Source organism: Mustela erminea, chromosome 6 (genome assembly GCF_009829155.1).
Source record: "Mustela erminea isolate mMusErm1 chromosome 6, mMusErm1.Pri, whole genome shotgun sequence".
In the NCBI taxonomy this organism is placed as follows: Eukaryota; Metazoa; Chordata; class Mammalia; order Carnivora; family Mustelidae; genus Mustela; species Mustela erminea.
In genome coordinates, this window is record NC_045619.1 from 102,157,535 (window position 1) to 102,170,423 (window position 12,889).

Here is a 12,889-nt window from a genome sequence, read left to right on the forward strand (position 1 = left end):
TGTTCTCCCCAGGCGGGGCTGCCATTATGGCTGAGTGGATTCTTTTCCTCAGCCAACCCTAAACTGGGGTGGGGGGGAGAATTTTTTTTTTAAAGCAGGGGCTGATGGGTAATGATGTTGTAGGTTAGTGTTGAGTTGACTTCTGGCAGCCTTTTCTGTCATGAGCAACTCCTTCAGAGGCAAAACAAAGGAAAATCATATAAAAAATGGAGCAATTAGTTATTCTGAGTACCCATGCGTGTCCCACGTTACAGGCAGTGATGGGCATACATCTCATTTAATCCTCGTCACCTTTACTTTAGAGGTGAAACAGGTTCCAAGAGGTTAAGTAACAACTCGCTCCAAGAAACACAGCCAGCCAGAGGCCGCGTTCACACTGAACCTGAACCAGGCAGATGACTCAAAGCTCCCGTCCTCCTCAACTATGCTCCCTCCCTGCCCAGCTGGAAATGGGAAGACTGGGGACCCCTACGGACTTTTCTTGGGGGACAAGAAGGTCCTCTGGACATGATGAAATTGGCTGAATGCTCTGCCCTGACTGAACCTTACCTCACCTGCTGCGGCGAGGTCATTTAGATGCAGGGCACCAGGCCCCACCTAAGGGAAGGCCAAGAGGGACGGAGCCCTGACCGCTAACTTCTTGGGGTTTGTTCTCGCTCTCCTTCCCCTCCCCGTCTGTTGAGGCTGAGAGAGATGGTGGTGGCAAGCCCACGATCACCGGGTGAAGAAAAGGCACCCTCTGGGGCCAGCTCCACATTCCCTCTCCTCCCTGTGGTGTCCACATAGAAGCTGTGGTGACTTTGGCCCTGCCCTGCTCCGACACCTGGCTTCAAGGTATAAAGAAAGTTCTAGATAAGAGGAATTGCCCTCCTTTTGGGAAACATGAGAAGTGAACAGGAGAGGTGCTAAGGCCACCCTTCCTGGTCTGGAGGCAGAGCACATTTCTTTTTCCTATGGCTGTTGTTAAACTCTCAGACCCCACAAGGGGGAGGGGGGCTGGGGCAAACGGTCCTGATGCTGGGGCCATGGCCAGTTAAGGCCAAAACTGGGGCCTCACCTCACTCACTTCCCACGCTGGGGATATCTCTGAAATGAGCATTTTGTGGACAGGTGGAAGGATGGGTTCTTGAATTCACCTTCTGAAAAGGATGGAGTCTTGTGGTTAAGTTTCGGCCTGGAACAATCCTGTGGGAGGCGGCTTTACAGAACCAAAGCAAGAAGACACAGAGGAGTGTGTTTCGGACAACTCCAATCTCTGGAACGTTCTGAGTGGTCGTGGTAACAGTAACTACAGCCAGAGGGGCCCGAAGCAACCCCTGAGCTCTTGCTCTGAGCCAGGCACTGCCACACGCTTCACATTAAATACACCATCATGTCCAACAGCCGTAAGACCCTGGCAGTATGACCTTCAGGACTCAAATAATAAAAGTGAGGTATAAAGAGAGTCACTGATTTGCTGCCTCCCCTAGGAATCTGCATTTCTGACAAGTCAACTCCTCCCACGCCCAACCACCCCCTGGGTCATAAAGGGCCCCGCTAAAGGGTGCTGCTCCTCGATGGCATGTCGGGAGGTCAAAACGCAAACCCAACCATCCTTGAGAAGCCAGGCCCCTGAGGAGGCACACTTCTGCCTCTTGTGACCATTTACTGCCCTAAATACTGAGAAAATGGCAACACCCATCCCACCACCTATATAATTCAGTATTTTTTTTTAAATCAGAAATATAAAATATAAAGTAGTTCAAAAAAGTACCTAGTTTCCCTACGATTCCTTGGGCTTACCTGCATTGCTGACCTCCTAAGCACCTGCTTAGCCTGCCTGCTGACCTTGCAGGGGTTCAGGTCCTGGGGATTCTGTGCACTTTGGGGTGGGGGGGTTCCTGGGCGGAGGGGCTGAACAGCTATACCATACGGGTACCCTCCGTTTGCTAAGCATGGCTCTTTGGGGCCATGGTGTACTCCAGCTTGCCTAAGACTGGTGCACAGCTAAGAGGGGAACACGCCCTGTAGGAACAACAGTGGGATTTCCCAGGGAGAAGAGGAATATGAGGGAGCTAGATTTCTACCCCTTCTGAATCTAAGAGGGCTGGTAGGACTGCCTTATACCCTTTGAAATAGTTAGGATCATCCCAGTTGGAGATGAGGAAATGGGCTCAGAGAGGTAAAGTAACTTGCCCAAGGTCACAGAGCAGGTATGGAACGACTTAGCTATCAGCTCTCTCCCTCTGTCATCCTGCTCTGCGTATGACTGAGGGAGAGAGCTGATGGCTAAGAGCCATGAAGAGGTCAGTTACTTGACTGCCTGAAGCAGCCCTGGTGGAAGGGAGTTAGCAAGGTCCTCTCTTCAGGGTGTGGCAGGGGATGAAGGGCCTTGTAAGCTTTTTTTTTTTTTTTTTTAAGCACACCTTGATGGTAATTAGGCAGCAACCTGGTCTGAACAAGTTCAAGAACTGAGAAATCCTCCCTTCCAAGGACAAAGTCAGCATCATTTAAAAACCAGAGCTCTATTCTGCCCAAAAGAGAAAGAAAGTTTTAGCTAATATGGTATATTAATATTAAGCAGTTTGGGGGATGACGGATCCAGAGGGAGGGCCCAAGATAACCTCTTTCTAAACAAGAAACCTCACTGCAAGTTTCCACTGCCTGCTTGCCAGACATGGAACACACATCAGCCAGCCCATAAATCTGGTTCCTGCTGAAAGCAGGCATTCTGATCTTAACCAAAATCATCTGATGTGGGGGATTGTTTTGGGGATGTTTTGCTTTAAATTCCAGAATACCACACATTTGTTTTCCATTGTGTATGCCTCACTAAGATGCCTGGCGACCACACACACACACACACACACACACACACTCACTCACTCACTCACTCTTGTTTATACACTTTAGCCATGTGGACCAGCTAGCTCTCATTCCATCTGTGGGACCGGTTACCACTTGCCTGCATGGCCCTGAGTGGTGGGAGATGCCCCTTTGTTTAGACCTTTGAAGCCATGCCATGTGGTGTGTGGATTGGCAGTGCTGGCAACAGGCACACCCAGCTCTGCTCAGTGAAATGGCCCTCCTTCCTCATCATGGGGCATTCTGAGCCCAAAGCCAGGGGAGGAGCGGGGCCGAAGGTCTCCAACTGCTGCGTCTAACCTATCATCCATCCCTTTGACATGATCTCTGCCTTCATTTTGGGTCTCTTAATTATAGTTGCCATTTGCACACACAGATTTTAGTTTATATGCAAATTTTGCAGATAAAAACACTACAGTTCTTCTCTACCTTATGATTTTATTTATTTATTTTTTGTTAAAGATTTTATTTGTTTACTTGACAGAGAGAGAGCAGAAGCACAAGCAGGGGGAGTGGTAGAGGGAGAAGCAGGCTTCCCGCCAAACAGGGAGCCCGATGTGGGGCTCGATCCCAGGACCCTGAGATCATGACCTGAGCTGAAGGCAGAGGCTTTAACCCACTGAGCCACCCAGGCGCCCATCCTTATGATTTTCTTAATACTATTTTCATTTCTCTTGATTATTTTAAGAATGCAGCATATAATACATACACAGAGTATGTGCTAACGTATCTTACTGTTTTCCGTAAGGCTTCTGGTCAACAGTAGGCTATTAGTAGTAGAGTTTCGGGAAGGCAAATGTTCGAAAGAGATTTTTGACTGCACAGGATTGGTGTCCCTAAACCCCGTACTGTCCAAGGGTTAACAGTATGCTCCTGGCCAGCCGGCCTATAAGTCTTGCTCTCCCCATACCCTGCCTGCAGCTCTTTGCCTGTACTCTCTAATTTTCACAACAGACCTACCAAGTAGGTAATATTTACTTTCATTTTTTTAGCTGAGGAAACCTGGGCACAGAAGCAGCTCGTCAGAGATCCAATAGCAAATAAGCGGCTGAGCGAGAACTTGAACCCCGGAGAGTCTAACTGCAAAGCCCAGATTCTCAGTTGTTCTGCAGAACTGTCTCCTTGATCAGTGTCATTAATTTCAGAGCCAAAATTTTTCACTTTTGTCCTGTCTCCCTCCCAGCCATAGCTGACTGCATTTCAAAAGTGCACCTTATACCTTAAAAGGTCTCAGAGGAGCCTACTTGAACTAGAACGCCCTACCTTCTCAGGACAGGAAGGCACCTGCCTTGGCCACCTGGCCTGGAGGCATCACTGACCCTGGGCTTTCTCTGAGGCCAGCTGCCCAATGAACAGAGTTGAGAGAGACAGAGAGACAGAGAGAGAGAGAGAGAGAGAGAGAGAGAGAGAGAGAATGCACTTCTTCTTGCTGGTCTGTGGCCCGAGAACTTCAACTATGTCCTTGCTGTACTGGCCAGAAAGTTGGTGTGGACACAGCACTGTTCTGGGAAACAGAGTCCCCAGAGTCACCTGGCGTGTCCTCTTCTCATCCCAGCTTTGCTACTACGGCAAGCCTTGCAGTGCAGACACGGTTACAGCTGCCCACTGGCCATGGTCCTTGCATCCCCTATAGGAATGGCCCCAAGGGGAAGCCCAGAACCTCTGCCCTTCCCCCACAGCACCATCCTACCACCAAAGGGCACGAGCGGGCATGACCACAGGCCTGTATTATGGCCCTGGCTATGGGGTCCTGGGAGGCACCTGCCACAGGAGGAGAATAATGCCAGCTTCTCATCCTAACGGGCTCTCTCCCCAGCACTGGGAGAGAAGCTAATTTCTACTTGAAATAAGCTTTCTGGGTCTCTTAAGGGTTATCTGTTTTAGGGAGTCGGAGCTACTAGAATATGGTGGGAATGGGAGAAAGTAGAGCATGAGAAGAGGTTCTCAGGCTGGCAGAAAGAAAACTTTAGAAAGCCTAAGCATAACAGTAATGTATTTAAATCCACAGCCCCGTATCACGGGAAGCAATGGGGAGAGCAGGAGAGAGAGTCTTAGTGGGAAGGGACAAGAGACAAGTTTCTTGTCTCTAAGGACTGGAGCAGGGGGGCTGCTGCCCACTAGAGGGGGGCACTGATGTGAGCTGGGCATGAAATATGGCACACCGCAACTGCTCACCTAGACAGGAAGAAGGGATGTTGATTTGAACCTGTGAATAATTATGTCTTAGCCCGTTTGGGTGGCTATAACCAATGACCATCGGTCAGGCAGTTTAACAACAAAAATTGCTTTTTACTGTCCTGGAGGCTGGGAAGTCCGAGATCAAGACACCAAAGACTTGGTGTCTGGTGTGGAATTGTTTCCTGGTCCACAGAGGGCTGTCTTCTTGCTATAATCTCAGATGGTGGAAGGGAGGGGGGCACGCTCTGGGGCCTCTTCTTTTATAAGGGCACTTATCCCATTCATGAGAGCTCCAACCGCATGACCTCATCACCCCTAAAAGCCCACCTCCAAATACCATTACACTGGGCTTTAGGATTTAACATATGAATGTTGGGGGAACACAAACATTCTAGTCTATAGCAAACTATCTTTTAAAAACACCAAAATTCTACTGACTTGAAAAGCAAGAGTTTGTAAATATGATTTTGCTGATTTTTTTTTTAAGATTATATTTATTTATTTGTCATGGGGGTGGGTAATACAAGCAGAGGGATCAGCAGTCAGAGGGAGAAGCAGGCTCCCCAGTGAGCAAGGAGTCAGGTATGGGACTCAATCCCATGACCCTGGGAGCTGAAGGCTCCCGACTGAGCCACCTAAGCATCTGTCCCTTTGCTGATCTTTCTGTATAACGTTTTAATACATCAGGTTTTCATTTATCATGCTATTGCTTCAATCAATGTAGGCTTAAAGATAAAACTAGAACGCTATAGAAACCTGTTTTGAATTCAGTAAAACTGTCTGATTTACTTTATCATATTTTTAAGTCCCATGCAAGGGTCTTCTGCTATGATCCATGTGTTGTGGTGTTTTTATACTTGGAAACTGAAAAGCAGCTTATACTGGGAACAGAAGCAAGGGGCTGAGTCCTGAGCAATTTGGAGGCGAGGGCTTAGTAGAAATCACGGGCCATTGGTCTGCCCGGCCTGAGAGGTGTTCACTGGAACCGGGAATGTACACTGAACACAACAGTAACAGGATTAAACTTTGAAGGCTGACTTTCCTTCAGCAAGAGCCAGCAAGAGTGACTGTTTCAGCATCCCTGTGCAGTGGCTGGCAAGAGGACTGAAAAAGAAGGACCTTTAAAATCCAGATTTCTGATTTTTTTTTTCCTCCAAGTCCATAGTCCCCACACCTCTCTACCCAGGGATCTTTGCCAGAATCAAATGAATCCAGGCCCCTCTCAGTCAGAGGGGTTCATCCTCCTCTGATATTCAACCAAACTGAATATCATCTCCCCAGGAGTCCAAATCTCCAAACACTGCCCCTGCACCCCCACCCACCCCCCTTCCAAAGCCTTCAAGGGCAAGGCTGGGGAAGGTTGGCTCTATCACTCTCCATTTGATGGGAAAGAGGTGGAGGGAAATGGAGAACTCAGTTCTTCCTAAACAAATACAAATCACCTGAACTATGGGAAAAACTAGCCCAAGAAGCAAAACTTGGCGAGAAGCTCATAAAGTCGGATTCTTCATGTGGATCAGAAATACAGAACACTCATTAAATTAATCGAGAGTCAAAGCCACTCCTTGGGCAATGATTAAGCTGAAAGTCAGAGCAAGTATGGGTGGGGAGGCTGGCTCTCCAGTCCAGGCTGCTCTTGATCTTTGGGGAACTCACGCTTTCTCAAGTCACCCCAGATTCCCCCACACAGTCCCTGGGTGGTGGCGAGGCAACCCCCGGCTTATGGCTGAAGCATGGGATTCAGAACAGAGAAGAGGTTGCTTGGAAACCAAGAGAGGAGAAAAGCCAGTATGAGGCATTCATTGGCCTCCAGAAAAAAAAAGCGAAAAAAAAAAAAAAAAAAAAAGGAGGCAAAAAGCATTTTTCTGGAGGTGGGTCTCTGATTTTTGTGGAATTCCCTAAAAAGGTTAAGGTCCATGAGCCTAGGACAATGGCACACAGTACTTAAAAACGATTCAGAATGAAGGACTTTTTGGGGGTGGCGGTGGTGGTTGGGGATGGGGGGCGGACAGGAGTTGGAATTACCGGATGGATGTAATTATTATAAAATTATCTCATCTGGAGACAGGATGCTGCTTTCCACAGCTGCATGCCATCACTTGATGGAAAATGAAAATGTCCCTGGACCAGCATTACTTTTTCCACAGAATGAAACAGGCAAGTGATCTGCAGTCAGACTTCAAAACATAAATTTTTGAAAAAGTGTATTGTTAAGATTAGCCCTTCTGGTCTCCTAAATTCCCTCAGTTGCAGAGGACATTTCTGAGTAGTTGAGAACATCGGGCTCTTGCCCAGAGTTTCAAAACCCCAGAATAAGTAAGTCACTGCTTTTTCGTTTGGAAGAGATGGTTTCTGCAGGGCTTTGGTTGAAAAGACCTGTGGCAGGCCCAGAGGCAATCCCACTGACCCCCCCACTCCCCTCCCCTGTACCGGGGAGAGGGGAACGCAGAATAGAAACTTGCACCCCCTCAAACTTCACTCTCTTCTCCCCAGCTGGACACAGGTCTGTCAAGAATACTTGTCTACCAAGGAGACAACAGGCCACAGAAGCCATGATGACCCATGACCTCAGTTCTGTAACCCTTACCTACAGCCAGGCACACCCAGCAAAGAACTGTCAAGGCTTAGGTTCTTCAGAAGAAAAGGCGCTTTTGCCAGTTGGAGGTGTGTTACTAAGTTGCGAACTGTGTGACCCAGAGCTACACCTCCTCATAAAATTGAACTGAACCGGAAAACAAGCACACAAATCAAACACAGGACACCCAGCACTGCGTCTAACAGGAAGATTCCACATCTAATACAAAAGGGTGTGAGAACGCTGACTTGTGACGCTTGAAGCCACAGAAGACTCATTTAGCATAGTTGGTTAGGTGTCCTGGCAAGGACGGCCCTACATGGGCTGCTTATTCAAGTGGTTCCAAGTCCTCAAACCTCTTCCTTTGAGTACAGAAGAGTCAGGTCTGGAACGGTGCCATGGGCCACTCTGAAAGGACAGGGGTAGCGTTTGTGTAGAGGAATCCCCCTGCCCCCCAAAATCAGGAATCAGAGCTTTGCTGTTGACAACCACTGCAGGGAAAAGTGAGGGGCGAGCCGTCAAGATTCCGGGCAGGGGAGAGGTCCTCTTTTTCTTAGCAGATGCAGACACCTGGCCTCCTCTCACCTCTCCCCAAACCTGCCAGTCTCAGTACAGACACCGCCAGCTTTACCAGAGCTCCCGCTGTCTGTGTGCCAAAGGTGGGGAGCCATTTCAGGCAAGCGTCCCAGCTGCTTGCTCAGCCCAACACAGAAGGCCAACAGCTTCTGGGGGAAGCAGCAAGTGGGGTGGGAGGGGCTTTTGCCCCTGTCTACACTGCTAGGTCTGTACATTGCCCAGGCCCAGAAGTCTGAGGTCTTAGGGTTTCTCTGCCGTGTAGTTTATTTTCAGAATTGGGGCTGTCCCACAGTCAAACGTGGAGCCGCACATGCGATGGAGTGGGTGTCCTGGAGCAGGAATCATGGAGGTGGGGTGGATCACGAGGCTGGCCGCGATGCAGGAAGTCGGAAGGGGGCGGGGGGATGTGCGGAGTGTGGATGCCTGCCTACATCCCTGGTTTCAATTTCCACACTTCTTGGGGAAGGGCTCCTACCCTCCCCATGGCCTCAATCTACTTTCTCAACTGTGGAGTAATAGGGGCTTTGGTTGGAAGTTTACTGGGTTTGGCGCTAAGCTATGCCAAGGGCAGCTCATACGTTCTCTCGTTTAACCCACAGCAAGTCCTTGGCGTAGACACCAGCTCTGTCTGCTCATGGTGGGGGAGGGCTGAATGTACCATGCGCCAACCAGTGGGCAGGACTACCACGGATTGCTGAGGGCCAGGAAAACAGAGAACCCCTAAACAGAGGGACCCTATCCAGGGCGACAGAGGGAAATGTGAGGTCAACAGAAAAGAGACCAAGAATCAGGCCTCAGAGGTAAAGACCCAATTGTAAAAAATTGTAAAACCCATTGGTTTTACAGATGAGCAAACTGAGGTCTGAAACACAAAAGCCACCTCCCAGGGTCTCAAAGTGACCTGAGGACAGATCTAGACGAATACCCAGGTCCCTGTCCAGATTTCCAGTTTTTTTTTTTTTTTGTTGTTGTTGTTTTTTGGCGGGGGGCGGGGGGGAGGTAGATGGGTAGGCAAGATGCCCCAGAGGAAAATATAGAAACAACTGAGAGTCAAGAAGTTAGGGTTGTGGGGTGTTGGACGAAAAGACTGGTTGCTGGTCTGGCTGTGAGCATCAGAGGCCCTACTCAGGGAGTGTGGGCTCAGCTGTCACTGGGGTTCCCCAAGGCCAGCGCAGACGTGTGCCATCTCCCCATCCTGATCATCCCACTGCTTCTCTCTCTGGATCGCTGCTAGGCCACCCCTCCCAGCATCCTTTGTTCATGAGGTGTTGCTGGCTCCTGGCCTCACACTCCTGTTTTCCAAGGCCCGCATCAGATCCCAAATGCCAAGTTTAAAAATTCCTGGTCTCAAAAGAGAAAGGTGCCATCATTACAATCTGAGCCGTTCCCTTTAAAGGTATCTATGAGAGCTTGTTTCTGCCCGGCTGGGGATGGCAGCGGGTTGGGGTGGAAAGCAGACTGCACTTTAAGCCAACCAGATGTGGCTTTAAACTTACTCCTGATGCTATCCTGCCACATGACCCTGGATAAGTCACTTAACCTCTCTGGAGACTAGTTTCCTGGTCACTGGTACCATAGGGATAATGCTTCCTGCTCCGGCTTCTCTCATGGGACCTGGAAAAGGCCTCTGCAGACTGTAGAACACTGCCCCAGTGGATCCTGATACTCCTTTATTCTAGCATCTCTTCAGGGACCTTAATACATACAGGCCTACTGAACAATCGTTAATTCAGAAAAATGTGGCTTACCCGCGCTGTCCCCCCTCCCCCAAGTCCATTACCAGGTCCCCTTGTTGGTTTCCTGATGGAGACAGAAGAGGATGGGACTTAAGTCAGGGACCCAGGGCTTATGGTATTGATTCGGTCTCCGGGATCCTGGGCCAATCACCCTACCCCTCTCTGGTTCTCTGCTTTCTCACTGTGAATATCAGGGCTGGACTAGATAATCACCAAAGTCATTCCCAATTGTGGACCCAAACATTTCCAGATTCTATTTGTTTCATATTTGATTCATATTTGTTTCAGATGACATGGCTGGCCAGCAGCGCCTAGTCCAGGTAGGGGCAACTCTGAATATGGGTGGGGTGGTACAGGATGGAGACAATGAGACTGAGCAGATACCGAGGAGCACTGAAGCCTCTCATCAGGCTCCTGCAGGAGCCACATGGCAGAGGGTGTGTGTGTGTGTGTGTGTGTGTGTGTGTGTGTGTATGTGTTTAATGAAGGCACATGGCAGTCTGTGGTTCCTCCCTGGCCCAAACCCCTGATGCAGCCGAGGCAGATAACTGAGGACTAAGCAACAGGGTGGCAGGGGAGATTGTGCTGGGGAGGGGAGAGGAAGACTCCCCAAGGACAGGGGTGGGGTGGGGCGGGGCTAGCCAGCCTTCTCACATTCTTTTCTGGTGCCAGAGGTTGGTGAGAGGAGGAAGCCCAGCCTGGGAGCCAGCTGGCTGGCTGCTGGGGGCTGGTGGGAACACAGGGAGGAAGAGTGCCCACTGCTGTGTGGGGTGGTCTCCCTAAAACAGGCCAAGTGTTGGACAGGGGTACATCTATGTGGCATCCTCACTAGAATATGCATTGCGTATGGCAGGTCAGACTCTCAGTATCCGCTCAGGAGAGAGGATTAAAATCTCAAGAGGTTTGCCCCAAGGTTCGTGGGGACCCCCATGACCAGCTCCAGGGGAACAGGTAGAGTATATTTTTTGCTACAAGGCTCTGGTGGCATGCCTGTTTCTACAGCCGTCGCTCTAGTGGTACAGGAACTGCCTTTCCAAACTCCTTCCTTAACTGCAAGGAGCAAATGCCATCCATTTGTGTGCAGGGCATGGGGGCCTCCGACTCAGGACACAAAGGTTCCCTTTTCCTTGCTTCTTTCCGTCTCTGGGTGGTCCCTTAATTCCCCAAGAGAAGGTGCCTGCCTCAGGCTTTCCAGTTGCAGACAGGCCCAGTGCGGCCAGCAGTGGGTGTCCTGCAGCTCCCCAGCTCGGTGTTCTATGCAGGTGAACTACTGTCCGTGGCCCCGCCCAGCCACTGGGTGTGCTGGCACAGGGGTGTAGGCCAGGCTGGAGGACCCGGGCTAGCAGTAGGCGGAGGGCACCTGATCTTCCCCCAGAAATGGGGAAACACAGGACTAAAAGCGCCAACAGGCATTTGCCCCACCTCTCCCCAACTCTCCCAGAGTTCGCTCCAGTTCAGATACTTATCGCCTTTGGGGGAAAAAAAAATCAAGACAAGCTAGTCTTTCAGGTAGTTTGGAGGGAGCTCCGACTTTCTCACGGCAGGCTCAGAATCAAGCCTGCAGGCACCTCCTGGAGGGTGGAGGGGGTCTCCCACTCTCACTCAGGGACGCGTTCCCAATCCTCCCTCCCTCTCCCTTTCCAGTGTAAAAGTGTCAACAGCTCTGGGCTGAGCTCTCCTCGCCCCACTGAAGTCCTCAGAGCGCCCGCATCTCCCCCCATCCCCTCCTCGCGGCCCCGGCCACTTGTGAGACCCCACCCAGATCGCGAACCGTACTGCCCGCCACAGTCGTCCTTGGCCAGGGCCTGAAGTTCCCAGAAGAAGGGTGCTCCGTTTCTCCCTGCTGCCTTCCCCTTCGGCACTCGGAGGGGCTGGGGGAGGGGAGGGAGCAGACGCGAACCCCACCCCAAACCCTCGGCGAAAAAGAGGGCTAGGGCCGGTCTCCCCGCCTCAGCTCCCTAGAGTCCCCCGCGCTCCGCTGCCCGGCTCGGGTTCGGAGGAGCCCCTACGGATCGTGCTCGCCCCGCTCGTCTCCGAACCCGGTCGAGGAGCCAGCTGGCGGCCACGGTGCCCTGTCTCCTCCCGCCCGGAGTCCACCCGGCGCGGGGTGTGCCAGTTACCGGCAGCCTCGACCGCGGACAGGGTCCCCGGGATGAACAGGTGGCTCCGGAGAGGAGCGCGCGGCGGTTGGCGCTCACTCACCCAGAAGATGAAGTTAAATCCGAAGAGCAGGTATTTGATGCACTTGGTGCCTCCTTTGACCGGCATGATGCGGGCTAGACTGGCCTGGGCCGGACCGGTGTGGAACTGGGGGCGCGCGCGGCCGGGACGAGGGTTTGCAGACTTGGGACCCGGGCTTCGGCGGCAGCGGGCTGGCCTCCGGGCTGCACTTTTAAAAAGTGCCACTCCTTACTGAGTCCGGTGGCTGCGGTGCGCATGTGCCGTGGACCCCGCCCCCGGCCGACTCGGCCCCTGGCCCCACCTGCCCCGCCCACGCCCAGAGGCCGGCTCCCGCCCGGCTTCCGGGGGGTACTGGGGCTCAGCGGTCTTGGAGCCCGCACTGCCCTTTCCTCTCTTTCCTCCGGGCACAGCCCTCTCGCTCACCTTCGCTGGCCCGACCCTCCTTCCCGCCACCGACCTTCCCTTTTCCTCTCAACAGCCCCGGGATCATTCCAGACTGCTCGCTCCCCTCCTCCTCTCGGCTTTTACCTAGGAGTTCTGTGGAAGCCTTGCCCTGAAGTTCGCGCTTCGTTGATTCTGATCTCCCTGCCTGAGCCCTCTGCCTCGGGAGACCTTTCTCGGGTCGTTGGGGGTTGGGGTTGGGATCCAGTCCCCTTAGTCCAGGCGGCTGCCCGCCGAGTGAAGGCTCTTCTTGCTCTGGGCTCGATTTGAAGGGGAGCCGCCCGGCTTTATTTCTCCTTGAGGCGGCTCCTTGCAAACTTTCATTCATGGAGTACAGTCTTTACTTGGCATCTCACTC

General features: G+C 51.7%; 1 protein-coding gene across 1 annotated transcript in view; it reads right to left on the bottom strand.

Moving 5' to 3' along the window:
• Nucleotides 1-12,347, bottom strand: part of CD9 (CD9 molecule) — a 32,601-nt gene extending 20,254 nt beyond the window's left edge. Inside the window, exon 1 of the mRNA XM_032349031.1 lies at nt 12,112-12,347. Coding sequence (XP_032204922.1) covers nt 12,112-12,177 — 66 coding nt within the window. The 5' untranslated portion in view covers nt 12,178-12,347. The remainder of the gene's footprint in view (nt 1-12,111) is intronic.
• Between the last annotated feature and the right edge of the window lie 542 nt (nt 12,348-12,889).